Source organism: Gossypium hirsutum, chromosome D08, assembly GCF_007990345.1.
Source record: "Gossypium hirsutum isolate 1008001.06 chromosome D08, Gossypium_hirsutum_v2.1, whole genome shotgun sequence".
NCBI classification, from domain to species: Eukaryota; Viridiplantae; Streptophyta; class Magnoliopsida; order Malvales; family Malvaceae; genus Gossypium; species Gossypium hirsutum.
This window is the reverse complement of record NC_053444.1, coordinates 64,631,649-64,644,432: the sequence shown is the minus strand read 5'-3', so window position 1 is coordinate 64,644,432 and position 12,784 is coordinate 64,631,649. Positions and strand designations below refer to the sequence as shown.

The window sequence follows — 12,784 nt, the reverse complement described above, 5'->3', positions numbered from 1 at the left end:
ATATTTTTTTATCATTTGTAATTAGGAGGCGACTATGTATTGATGATCCAAACGAATCAATGGCGTTGATATTTTTAAATTTTGTAACTTTATCATATTAAATATGATTAATTAATTTAAAAAACAAAATAGATTAAAAATTTATAATATTATTAGATTTTCTCTAAATTAACAATTTATTTAACATAAAAACTATGAAAATAAAATAAATTACCTTATATTACTAAAGATCTTTGAAATATGAAAATAAAAAGGAAGAAATTACTAATAACTTGTAACTGCAAAGAAAAAAAGATGGATTTTTTTTAGAGGTTTAGAGATTAGAAAATCTAGAGAAAAAGAGATTGAGGATGAAAATTAGAAAAGATGGACGAAATTGAATGGAAAAAGATGATAAGGTGAAGGGTTTATATAGTATTAGTGTTTGAGGCAATAAAATTTGTAACTTTTGGTCCAATAAGATTATTTTTTAAAATGTTTGTGCAAGCCGTACTTCATTTCCTTAATTTTCACCTAATTTTACCCTAATTGAAAAAGGAAAGCTGAATTACCTAATGGTAGGTAAGTGGCGGAGTCGAAATTAGATTGTATCTTTTTACGGTAATAAAAATATAATTTTATTATTTTAATAGTTTATATTTTATATTTTTTAAATTATTAAATATTTTTTATTATTTTTAAGAGAATTAAAATACAATTTATTATTACTGAATTAAAATTTTATAAATTATAAAACAACTAAATAAAAAATTTGGAGTGCCATATTATAATTTACAATCCTTTGTGAGAGATATTTGATGAATAAAATAATGCTTTAGAATTTGGAAGCCTGAATTAAAAAAGAATTAATTAAATAGAAAAAAAGATCATAGAAAGGTTGATCTTTTATCTACCAAATTATTTTAATTAATTAATTTATATATTAACCAAAAACAAAAAAAAAAAACAAAATGAGATAGTTGTCCCTGGAAGGAGCTGATACCTTTGCTGCATCAGTAAATTAATATATAATATATAAAAATATTATAGAAATGTATAATATAATTTAGAAATTAAGCCTGGATTATTGATTTCAACTCAACTTTTCCATGGTGCTTCTTGGATTTCTTCCCTTTCTTCTTCCCTTTCCCACGGTGCTTCTTCCCTTTTCCATGGTGCTTCTTTTTCTTGTGTTTATGTTTCTTCAGCTTTATCTCCCCTTTGTGTGCGGCTTTACTAGCGGAAAGATTTGGGGAGATAGGGATCACCCCATTATTTTCAGGTTTACTAGCCGAAAGATCTGGGGAGATAGGGATCACCCCATTATTTTCAGGTTTACTAGCGGAAAGATCTGGGGAGATAGGCATCACCCCATTATTTTCAGGTTTACTAGCGGAAAGATCTGGGGAGATAGGCATCACCCCATTATTTTCAGGTTTACTAGCGGAAAGATCTGGGGAGATAGGGATCAACCCACTGTTTTCGGGTTTACTAGCGGGAACATCTGGGGAGGTAGGGATCAACCCATTGTTTTCGGGTTTACTAGCGGGAACATCTGGGGACGTAGGGATCAACCCTTTGTCTTCAGCTTTACCAATGGAGAGATCTGGGGTGTAAGGGACTCCGGACTCCTTAATCCAGGCATCGCCGACGTCGAAGAACTTGGGTGGAGTGTAGTTAATGGCCTCTGCCTCGTTAAGCAACCTAACTCCGGCCCATTTAACACGAAGGGAAGTGGAAGCACCAGGGCCAGTGTTATTGAACTCGGCGTATTGGCAAAGATTTGTCGGTTCTTTGGGATCCCAACTAGTCCAACCTTCGGGGTGTACCATATCGTCAATGTAAGTTTGCATGATGATAGCTCTGGATAGCTTACCCCATGGACGACCAAGGAATGCTGGGAATTCGTTCTTCGCTGGTGCAAGCTCAGCATCTGGGATGATTTCACTGTCCATGATCACAAAAGCTGTGGGCTGATTATGGTCCAATCTTTTTTGTGCCGTAACAACGTTTTGTTGTCCTGATTGTGGCTTCCGGACAAGGAATTTGCATTTTTGGAAGACCGCCGCCGAATCGCCGAATACGAAATCGATTGTTCCAGAGATGGTGCATTCACGGAAGAATTGGCGTTTGCTGAATACGTAAAGTGTGTCTTGGTAACCATCTATCGAGCAGTTGTAGAACACTCCAAAATCTGACTGTAACCTTAACGCCACCGCTTGTGCTTTCAATGGCCCGGCCGAGTTCTCGAACGCAATGTTCTTGGCAAAAAAGTGGTCTCCATCGACACCTGCAAGCAACACAACATATGCAACCACAATTACAATATACATAAATATAAATAGAGATAGGGTTGTAGTAGTCTATAAATTTATAATAATTACCGACGGTAGCAGTGAAGTAGGTAGTGGGTTTTCCATCAGGACCGGTACTGATATTACCGGTGATTTTGGTTTTTTCTTTGCCATCTCCAACCAGCGCAACATGGGTCAAATCGGAGGTGAAATCAACATTCTCAGCGTAAACTCCGGCCTTGACATAAATGACGAAAGGCTTGGTGGATCCGGAGGGGATTCTTTGTTTGGCTTCATTAAGGGTTTTGCAGTCTCCACTACCGTCCTGGGCCACAATAAGATCAGGCTTCAAATCAGTCGACATCAATCTCCTAGCTCCTGCTGGAATTTCGAGATCAATGTCCCTATGCCCAATAACGGAGAGGTCTTCGCCTTCTTGGAGCATCCGGCGGCGGTTCCAATCCTTGTTCCGTTCTAAAAATGATGTCCAATCGGAATGGCCGACAACCGGAAGTCCATCTTCGTCTTGGAGAAGACGGCGACGATTCCATTCCCTGTTTCGTTCTAAAAAGGATGTCCAGTCGGAATGGCCAATAACCGGAAGTCCATCTTCGTCTTGGAGAAGACGGCGACGATTCCATTCCTTGTTTCGTTCTAAAAAGGATGTCCAGTCGGAATGGCCAATAACCGGAAGTCCATCTTCGTCTTGGAGAAGACGGCGACGATTCCATTCCTTGTTTCGTTCTAAAAAAGAAGTCCAATCAGAATGGCCGACAACCGGAAGTTGATCTTCGTCTTGGAGAAGACGGCGACGATTCCATTCCTTGTTTCGTTCTAAAAAAGAAGTCCAATCAGAATGGCCGACAACCGGAACTTGATCTTCGTCTTGGAGAAGACGGCGACGATTCCATTCCTTGTTTCGTTCTAAAAAAGAAGTCCAATCAGAATGGCCGACAACCGGAAGTTGATCTTCATCTTGGAGAAGACGGCGACGTTCAAACAGTCCGGCAAGCTCCAACTGTTTAAGTTGCTCCGATAACTCACAGGCGATGGCAAGACCATTCCTACTGAGTTGCATCGTGATGTTCAAGAACTTCTTCATTTTCTCCCCAGCTTCCGTTTTTGATTTGGTTTTTTCGAACCCATCTATACAAGCTTGTTGGTTACTAATGGTAGCACTCAACCAAATCTTCATATCACCCAACAATTTATTCACCGTATTAACTTCTATCTTGTCAACAAGTTCAAGTGACTTGTTAAATTCGCTCATGGTAGAATTCAACAAAATCTTGCAGGCATCTAAAGCACTTCTAGTCCCTTCATCTTTCTCCAGATCCCTCAAAAGGGTGGAATTCGCCTGAGCTTGCTCCACGTACTTCATGGCCGCCTTAAACGCCGCTTGAATCAGGTCTTTAACATCGGTCTTGTTCCCAGCTTCATGTTGGAGCTGCTCTTCACATGTTTTCTTGAAAGTGGTTGGTTGACAAATCATTTTGATAGCCTTCTTGGAGGAAGTAACCTGAGCGTGTTTATTCCCATCTGTGGTTCCGTCGTCGTAGTCGCTGTCCTCTTCTTGGATGGTAACCCCGACTGTCACCGCCACCACTACGGCCACCAAGAGGAAAGAGGAGACCACGATTATAGCGATCCGCTTCTTCCTCTCAGAGTCATCCGAGCTCGACATAATCGTAAATTTTTTTTATTAAAAATGAAAACAAAATTGGAGGGGCAGCAAATTCAACTGCCAACTCCTTCGAAGGTAATGAAGCCCCTTCGAAGTGTGGTTGGCTTTTTTTCTTTTTTGATGATTCTTACTTAAAAGATCATGTTTCCATTGGAGATGAAGCCTTGCCTTTTATATATTGGATTTTGGTTATTTTTAGTATTATAACTTGAGGTTCCCCTACCACTTCGCAAACTCCAATGATTTTTTAGTTACCAATTTATTCTTATTAATGTTGTTATTTTTTTATAAAAAATAAAATTAAATAATAATTTAGTCTTTTTTATTAAAAGCTTTTATCTATCTGTATTGCTAAAATCTAACATAATTGATAGGATTAACAGACAGTAATATATGACATAGCACGACATAAATGAATAAAAATTTTAATAAAAAGACCGATTTACTTTTTGATATAATATATACAAATTGATTTATTTATTTTTTAAATATTTTAATAATTTTACCAATTTTATTTTATTTGTTTTTACTCCAAAACCATAAAGCTATTTTAATCTTAGTATAAAAAATCACCAATCGTGAATCGGTCTTGCACTTTAATTTATTTTGAGATAATTATGGCGTAAACTAAGATACTTTTAGTTATACCAGCTTAACAGCTGGAGGTAATTATCAAAACTTTTCACTCAGGATTCAAATCATCGTATAAATGGTTGTCAGCATTTCAAATTAAATAAATTATTAGAAAATATAATATTTTTTTTTAAAATTCAGTTCAATCGATTTTTAACCTAGTTTAACTGGTATTAATAAAAAAATTTAAAAAAAATTAAACTAGTATATCACCTAATTCCCGATCCAACTAATATGACCGATCAATACAGGCTGATTTTGAAAACACTGATTATCATCAAGCCAAAAACGTGTTAAGAATGTAAGTTTAGCCTCAAACTTTATAAGACGGACGGGTAAATATTTATGATATGCATCTCAATTTTTATTATGCGTATTTTATTACTTCCATCAATTATATATATTATTTATTAAGTGTTTTATTAAGTTAGTGTCACCCTTTAACTAGGTGACCAACTCAATTAAAAAATTACAAAATATCTTTTCATAATTAAATTAAGTAATATTATTCGAGAATAATTTAATTTTTTATTTAAAAAACCAATAAAAATATACTTATGGAGGGATTTAAACCTGAACTAATTGCATTAGTAAAACTTTAAGTTATCTCTCAGCTAAACATTTATTTTGATATTTTTATACATTTAAATATTTATTATACATTAATTTATATATTCGAGGATAATTTGGTTTTTTATTTAAAAAACTAATAAAAATATGCTTATGATAGGATTTAAATTTGAATTATTTGCATTAGCAAACCACCATGTAAGGTTTTAAATTATTGGAACTATCATTCTAATATTAGCCGGTAACAGTATCATGGAGGTCCATATACTAGAAGTCATATTGCATTTTGTTCCCTATATTCAAAAAATGGACAAATTAATTCATGTACATTATATCAAAAAGTAAACTAGTCATTTTATTAAAAATTTTATCCTTTTTTACTGTTAAAAATTGCTCTCTGTTCGTCAGTAGGAGGTACGCGTGACATGCCACGTATCATTGTCTGGTTATTTTGTTAGTCAATAACCATGGTAATTTTTAATATAAATGGATGAACTTTTTAAGAAAAATGACCAATTTATTTTTTAATTTAATATATATTAACTAATTTACTTATTTTTAAGCAAAAATAAAATAAAATAGAATCTGATTTCTAGTAAAAAAACTTCCATAATTTACTTACCAATATTAGTCAATTATCCGATTTTTTAAAGTTATTCATTGAATGATAATCCAAGATAAAATAAATTCAAGAAAAACAATGCAAGAGAGTCAATTAAATAATTAACTATTTATTTTCATTTATAAAATAAAATAAAATAACTCTTTATTTTTAGGCACCCAACTCATCATTTATTAACATGAATTCCGTAGTTAAAGCAGAAAGGTTTCAATCACGTAATCCCCCAAAATAATGAACACCAGTTGCAGGCAACCATTTATTACCTCCAATGAATCTTGCAACAGTGAAGTTAAGAGCTTCAGTTTTAGTCATATTATGGAAGCCAGGCCAATCCACTCTATCACCCGTATCTCTTCCTAAACCATAGTTATCATATTCACCAAAATAAACTGTACTTAGTCCAAAATCTCCATCCCTTTTTTTCCAACCCTCATCTGCAACCAATCCATCCAAGCTACTACTCACATAAACCGTCCTCGAATAATCCTTCCATGGTCTTCCCAAATATATTTTCGTCAATCCCATGTTTGAGATTAAATCATCATTGGCTCTAATGAAGGAACTTATGATCGATATGCCCGTGTTTTGGCTCGGATCGGTCCTTCCTTGAGCAGTGATGACATCGTCTTGTGTTGGCAACGGTAGTCGAGCGTGTATGTAAGATTCTTGTATCACAGCGGCCGCATTGCCGAATATGAAATCAACGGTGCCTAAAATATGGCAGTTTACGTAGAATTGTCTGAAAGAGTGGACGTATAAGGTATTCCGGTATCCCTCGAACGTGCATCTATTAAATATGGATTGATCGGCTCCGTTTAGGACAGCGACGGCTTGGTACTTGCTCGGTCCAGCTGTGTTTCGAAATGTTATGTCCACTGCAATAAATTTCTTCCCAAAGACAGCTGCAGGTACAGAGAAGTTATACATTACATGAGTCAATAAAATGTGAAAGTTTTAAAAGCTAAATTATGATTTTTACCGAGTGTTGCTGAACTGAATGTGGTTGAGCCATCGCCAACGCTGCGATTTCCGGAGATTATCGTGGGGTTGGTGCTGAGACCGCCTACCAAAACCAAGTTCTGTTTATACTTTGGTATCGAAATGTACTCTTCGTAGACACCGGTAGGTATGTAAATCACATAGTATTCGTTGCTGTAACCGGTAACGTTCGGCATGGCTGTGATGGCATCGTTGATGGTTTTGAATTGGCCATCTCCATTATGACTTACCATCACTACTTGTTTCACTGTAATTTTCCCATTTGTTAATGTCTTAACATCCCTTTTCCCAGTTGCATATTCATAAATTGTTTGTTTATCGTTAGAAGACATAAACACAGATAAAGGAGTGTAGGTATCATCAATCAACTTGTGAAAAACATGGTTTCTTTCTGGATTGGTCGAGCTATGAACCCAATGCTTTGAAACTGCAAGAGAAACACTGAAGCTCTTTGTTCCATTTGATTGTAAAAACCGGTCCTTAATTCTCGATGCTGACGGTGTCGATTCGAGTGCTTCGAGACATGTTTCTACGTTAGTCAAAGCAGCGCTAAGCAAAGCGTGCAAATCATCAGCCTCGACGCTGTCTAAACTGTCGGTAGAAGAATTGATTCTGTCTGATATTTGTGACAAGAAATCAACATTCTGATCGGCTAGAAACCGGCAATCCTCTAGGGCTTGTTTTGACGTCGAATTCGAAGGGTGTGCGAGGAAATGTTGATTGATTGAATCGAGGAAAGTACGAGCATTCAACAAGGAATGATGGATCGAGACCCTGCCATAGTCGAGGGTGTTGAACAACTTGTTAGAAGAAAAAAGGTATTTGCAGAAATCTGCATGTGGGGTGTGTTTGCAAATGGAGTCTGTGTTAAGGGATGAAGAAGGAAAGCTAGCAACAGATTCAGAGAAGAGAATGGTGAGAAGAAATATGATACAAAGGGCTGAAACCTTCATTTCCATGGCCATGAAGATTATTAAGAGGTTGGTGATGAAACAAGCTTCTATATTACACCTATATATACATATGAAAGTATTAATTAGTTAAGAAGTTCATTAAAAACCTTGGGAATTCAATGTATCGGTTTTTCCTGGATTCAATTTAATTACTATAATTTTATAACTCATGTTATATTTTAATGGTAGTATCTGCAAATAATAATAAAAAAATTAAAGAAAAGGGTATTAAAATCCTTTCTCAAGTATTTCTTATGTAATGATCCCTCGCCTGTACAACATATCACCGCCCTCGACCGGTGCCGGTTTCCTTGTGTAACCGGTATCTTCATGTTGTGCCATTACTTGGCTAGCATTCCAATACCAAGGTTGTAGATAAGGTGAAGTATTGGAGGAGGATAATGAAGAAGGATGGAGTACGATGGATCCCCAGTCTCTAGCGCCGAGCTTCGCTTCCTTCAACCTCTGTCTTACCAATAAACCCCCGGCATCTTCCTTGGACATCTCTGATACCGTACGTAATATCGAGATACAAAGTAGAAGGACCAAAATGGCATCTTCTTCGGGCGATAATTCTACCACTAACAGCCTCCAATTAAGCAGTGCTGTTGCTCTTCCTGTCGGATTCTCTTCGGTAAACCTTACGAGAGTCACGAATCCATCATCATCTTCCTGTTCGTCTTCTGCTACTTTGCTTTCGGTTTCTTTATCTTGATATTGCATTTTCCTGCCCCTCAACAACATCACCTACAAAATAATGCTAATTTAAACTATGAACATCTCAGAAGGTGTTCAAAGAAACTAAAAGTTGGAACTTACAAATGAATCCGATGATTCTCTACTTTTCATGCTAAAACTTAGGCTGGAACTCGATGTCGAAGATCCGCAATTTATCAGTAACTCATCTCCTGTTGAAAACTGCCATGCTGCTTGCCACTGATCCGGAGATTCCTTCGGTGTTGCTGTTCCTACAACTTTCTCTGTACTAGATGGCAACAATAAGAGCAACAAATGCTTAAATTAGATTCCGCAGCATGAAAAAAATGCCATAAGTAACTGGAAAAGTCTGAGTCATCGATGTTAACAAAAGAAAATCAACAACTAACATGCTTCTTTGTTGAGCATACTACAAAATCGGATGAAGAAACATACCGGGAGCTCTACCGATAGAGCCGGCAACATAAGACCAAGAACCTTCACGAATCTCAATTATTCGATCCTCCCGATTTACGGCAGAAGGAGTTTCAGCTCCTCTTCTCCAAAACCCTTCTCCCACTCTGCCACACAGCATTCAAAAATTTGCATCAAATAGACAGAACAAATGTGCTTTATTTTATCCGGATATGATAAAACATACCTTATTCTAACAACAAAACACTCTCTCCCAGCATGGTCTAGAACCGTGCGAGACAACCAACGACCTTTCTGGGGCCGGTAATTGTTTAATTTTAGGATCACATCGGATATCATTGCTCCAGAATCATCCGTAACTCTATCCGGGACACATTTCAATAGGTATGGTGCTTGAACTGGGGGAGTTACAGAAGCAAGAACTCTTACTTGATCAATTTCTCTTGTCAAAGTAATAGAAGGTGCCCTTAGCAAATCATTCCAGGAAAATGACATTGAGTTCACCAATTTACTTCCTTTGAAGCAGTGACCGCCACGGCCACGAAACTCAACGATCAATCCTCGAGTTCCAAACTCACAGTACAAATGCCAAGCTTTCCGCCATGAATCATACGAAAAATCGGGGATCGATTTATCAAGCTTCAACTCCCTGTGACATCTTACCATCCGGAGACGGAGGAAATTGTGTTTCATGTCCCCATTCGTTGCCTTCATCCGAGCATTGAGCCTCACAAAAATGCATACCTGCATTGTTATGCCACTAAATCAATCTATAAGTACCCGTTGTTGACACATATTTGAATACCCGAGTAAGATACTAAATTACCTCAAGTAGGAATCTTGGGATCATGGACTTATATTTAGTGTTGACATCAACATCTGAAATCTCCCAATAGATTGGTCGCTTGGCCATAGCTATCTCACCTCCAGCTTTTTCATAAGGTTCATCGAAGGTTCTTTCCCAGATCTTGTTTGTTTCTTCCACTTCTTTTTCTTGCACTGTCTCCCATAACCCCACCACCTTCGCCATGTTTTCCCACATGTCCTTCAAATCATCTGCATATGCTGTTGGATAGCTCTGCTTCATTGTTCATCATACTCGTATTAGATATTCACCCAAATCCGAATAATACGATAATTGTTGAAAAGAAAAATCTACCTGGTGTGTAAGCAGCATTAGGAGAATATCAAAAGCAGGCACAAACCTAAAGCACCCATCTCCAAATCTTTGGATCATATATAGAAATCCTTTGTATCTTTGTCTAGCAGCTATCAAATACACTAACTCATACAAATATGGTTGTGAAAATTTTGAGTATAAAAGCTTGTGCTTTTGAACTTCATTGAAAAGATCTTCATTTAGTAATGGTGGGTCTTGAGAATCTGATTCTACTTCATTCTCAAAAGGTTCAGCCGGATATCTTTGAACCCAAATTTCTTTACATCTCATCAATGCATATTCTTCATTTTCCTCATTGAAAATCGATGGTTTTCCTATTAGTTTTGAGAACCTTGACTCGCAATATTTCTTGTAACCAACCTGAAAAAATATGAACAAACAAATTCAAGCTTTCCTATCAACCAAACAGAGTTTACAGTGAAAAATACAAGTAAAACCATTGATTTACAGATCATAAAAGAGTCAAAGAAAATACAGAAAAAAGCCTCTCTCTTTTTTCCTTCTTTCAAGTTTCAAGTAAACCATTTTCTCGCATTTTCCCGTCAACCAAACAGAATTAACAGTGAAAACTTACTGGATTCAAGGTGTGACAAAACCAAACCCATTCAACATCAAAAGGTGGCAAAACCAAAGGAGGCGTTGACCCCACCACCGTCAGATTAGAAATCAATGGCATCCATACCTTATCATACCTATAACCAAATAATCAAAAATAATAATAATAACTCCCATCATCACATTCAAGTATTCAACCTCAACCATCTGATCATATTACTTCTCTTCAATTAGCAAAACAAAATTAAAAAAAAAAAAAGAAGCTGACCTCCTTATTGCTTCAATAATAGTTGGTCTCTGATGAAGCCACTGACATTCATTAACACTTCTCAAGAACCCAACAGTTCGTCTCGCCGCCGACACTAGATCGACACTGAGATGAACCGTGTCCATCTCCGATATATCGCTGAGACACCTTATTATCGACGGCGACAGCACCGACGAGACATCGTTTAAGGTACTTTGATTAAGACATATGGCAGAGTTGTTCTTTGCTTGAAACATGGATGAAAAGGAAAAGGAGTTTTCAGTTTTTTCTTTTTTGCAAGTAACATCACATGTAAATGTAATAATACCGTAATTTAAATAAATAAAAGTGTGTGAAGAACAGTAGTTGAAAGTTTTTCTATACAATGCTGTGGAGGGTGGTAAAGAATTGGGTTAATGCAATTTTTGGCCCTTATACTTGGGAAGCATGTTCATTTTAATACCTAAACTTAGTAACTAGGTCTATTTTAGTCCCTAAATCTGGAAATATGTAACAATTTTGATGACATGGCACTTTCAGGTTATACAATGTTATTAGGTCAACTATTTTTAAGTGATAATATGATGCAATTTTAGAGTGTCATGCCATCAAATTATATATTTTTTCAAGTTCAGGATCAAAATGGACTTAATTATTTAGTTAAGGTATAAAAAAGACAAAAAAATATAGGGCAAACTACACTAAAAATCACTAAACTATTAATAGGTTTACGATTAAGTCACTTAATTTTAAAAAAATTATAAAATAACTCTTAAATTATTCAAAAAAATTTATTTAAATCATTCGAGTTTAATTTTTTTTAAATTCAAAATAAATTTATTTACTAAATTTAAGTATTAAAGTGAAATATATATATGTCATTGTTAGATTGAAAGACAAAAGTTATACTAACCTTAAAAGAAAATGTATTTTAGCCACGTGGCAAAAGGTGGTGAGGTAGAAGGTGGGTATGTGTCGGGGTAGTGTGGAAGAACTTGGATGATTCGTTTACTTTAATAATGATGCTTTTTGTCTTATAGTTGTAATAAATTAATGATGGTGGAAATACCTTTTATCCTAATCTTATATTAAATGTAGTTGGTTAAATTTATGATATTTTTTTATAATTTAATTAGTTTTTTTATCTGGTGCACGGGTTTATTACAGGCAGTGATGGAGTGTGAAAATTTTTTGAGACAGAATTAAATTATATATTTTTACGATGGTAAAAATATAATTTTATCATTTTAATAGTTTATATCTTTCTAAATTTTAAAAGGTTAAATTAAATTTTTATCATTTTTGAGGTCAGTGTAATTTTACCATTACTTATTTAAAATTTTATAAATTATAAAGGGACTAAATTAAATTTTTACTTTTTAGGGGAGACCATGATCTCTTAGGTCTCTATTACGTTCCGCCACGGACTATATGTATAAATTTTTAAAATATAATTTATTTATAATATTATGAATATAATTTACTTTTTAATATTTTGTATAAAATTTAACATTTTTAAAGAAAATTTTAAACATTTATCATATTTTATATATTAGAATTATGAAATCTTATAAAATCTAATATTTCATTCTGATTTTGTAACAATACCTATATCCTATTGCATTGGTAACAATACCTATACTAATCGAGTTAAGACTCAATTGACCCGTATGCGTGTGATGTTTTAAATAATACAAATATATACAATTGTTTCCAACTTCTAATAAAATATAAAGGGTATTAAAAGGAAGATGGCGGAGAAAAAACATAAATAAATTACAATAAATAAAAAGCTAAATTTAAAAAACTATTATTAAATTGGGTATTTTTGTTAGGTTGTAACATTTGAAAGACCATTAACGTTAATTAGAAAAAAACGAAGACCGAATAAACTAAAACTGAACACAGAGGGGCTTTTAAGACAATTATTCCATTTC

At 35.1% G+C, this 12,784-nt stretch overlaps 3 protein-coding genes across 6 annotated transcripts; all 3 read right to left on the bottom strand.

The window, feature by feature from the left end:
* Positions 1-834: 834 nt before the first annotated feature.
* Positions 835-4,101, bottom strand: LOC107898134 (probable pectinesterase/pectinesterase inhibitor 21). Of its 3 annotated transcripts, none has more exons than XM_041098833.1 (3): positions 3,243-4,101; positions 2,364-3,062; positions 835-2,269 (listed from the first exon to the last, which is right to left on the bottom strand). In XM_041098833.1, the coding sequence occupies exons 1-3, from the start codon at positions 3,955-3,957 to the stop codon at positions 1,053-1,055; spliced, it is 2,631 nt and encodes an 876-aa protein (XP_040954767.1). In that variant the 5' UTR covers positions 3,958-4,101; the 3' UTR covers positions 835-1,052. The 3 variants fall into 3 exon arrangements, with proteins under 3 accessions (XP_040954767.1, XP_040954766.1, XP_016679162.2); XM_041098832.1 differs by having other exon boundaries at positions 2,364-3,068; positions 3,249-4,101; XM_016823673.2 differs by having other exon boundaries at positions 2,364-4,101.
* Positions 4,102-5,933: 1,832 nt separating this feature from the next.
* On the bottom strand, positions 5,934-7,746 carry LOC107899077 (pectinesterase). The gene is made up of 2 exons (XM_041098831.1): positions 6,762-7,746; positions 5,934-6,684 (listed from the first exon to the last, which is right to left on the bottom strand). Exons 1-2 carry the CDS (start codon positions 7,744-7,746, stop codon positions 5,990-5,992), a joined length of 1,680 nt encoding a protein of 559 aa, XP_040954765.1. The 3' UTR covers positions 5,934-5,989.
* A 99-nt stretch (positions 7,747-7,845) lies between these two features.
* LOC107899076 (uncharacterized) lies at positions 7,846-11,189 on the bottom strand. 2 transcript variants are annotated; one of them, XM_016824688.2, is made up of 8 exons: positions 10,869-11,189; positions 10,620-10,737; positions 10,025-10,405; positions 9,692-9,943; positions 9,092-9,609; positions 8,887-9,011; positions 8,554-8,714; positions 7,846-8,481 (listed from the first exon to the last, which is right to left on the bottom strand). In XM_016824688.2, exons 1-8 carry the CDS (start codon positions 11,102-11,104, stop codon positions 7,987-7,989), a joined length of 2,286 nt encoding a protein of 761 aa, XP_016680177.1. In that variant the 5' UTR covers positions 11,105-11,189; the 3' UTR covers positions 7,846-7,986. The 2 variants fall into 2 exon arrangements, with proteins under 2 accessions (XP_016680177.1, XP_040954764.1); XM_041098830.1 differs by having other exon boundaries at positions 9,692-9,946; positions 10,869-11,175.
* Between the last annotated feature and the right edge of the window lie 1,595 nt (positions 11,190-12,784).

Coding starts and splice junctions, on each gene's coding strand:
- LOC107898134 (XM_016823673.2), bottom strand. CDS start 3,957: ATGTCGAGCTCGGATGACTCTGAGAGGAAGAAGCGGATCGCTATAATC. Junction 2,270..2,363: donor CTACTTCACTGCTACCGTCG/GTAATTATTATA, acceptor TGTTGCTTGCAG/GTGTCGATGGAGACCACTTT.
- LOC107899077 (XM_041098831.1), bottom strand. CDS start 7,746: ATGGCCATGGAAATGAAGGTTTCAGCCCTTTGTATCATATTTCTTCTC. Junction 6,685..6,761: donor ATTCAGTTCAGCAACACTCG/GTAAAAATCATA, acceptor CTGTACCTGCAG/CTGTCTTTGGGAAGAAATTT.
- LOC107899076 (XM_041098830.1), bottom strand. CDS start 11,104: ATGTTTCAAGCAAAGAACAACTCTGCCATATGTCTTAATCAAAGTACC. Junction 10,738..10,868: donor ATTATTGAAGCAATAAGGAG/GTCAGCTTCTTT, acceptor ATTTGGTTATAG/GTATGATAAGGTATGGATGC. Junction 8,715..8,886: donor CTCTATCGGTAGAGCTCCCG/GTATGTTTCTTC, acceptor CATCTAGTACAG/AGAAAGTTGTAGGAACAGCA.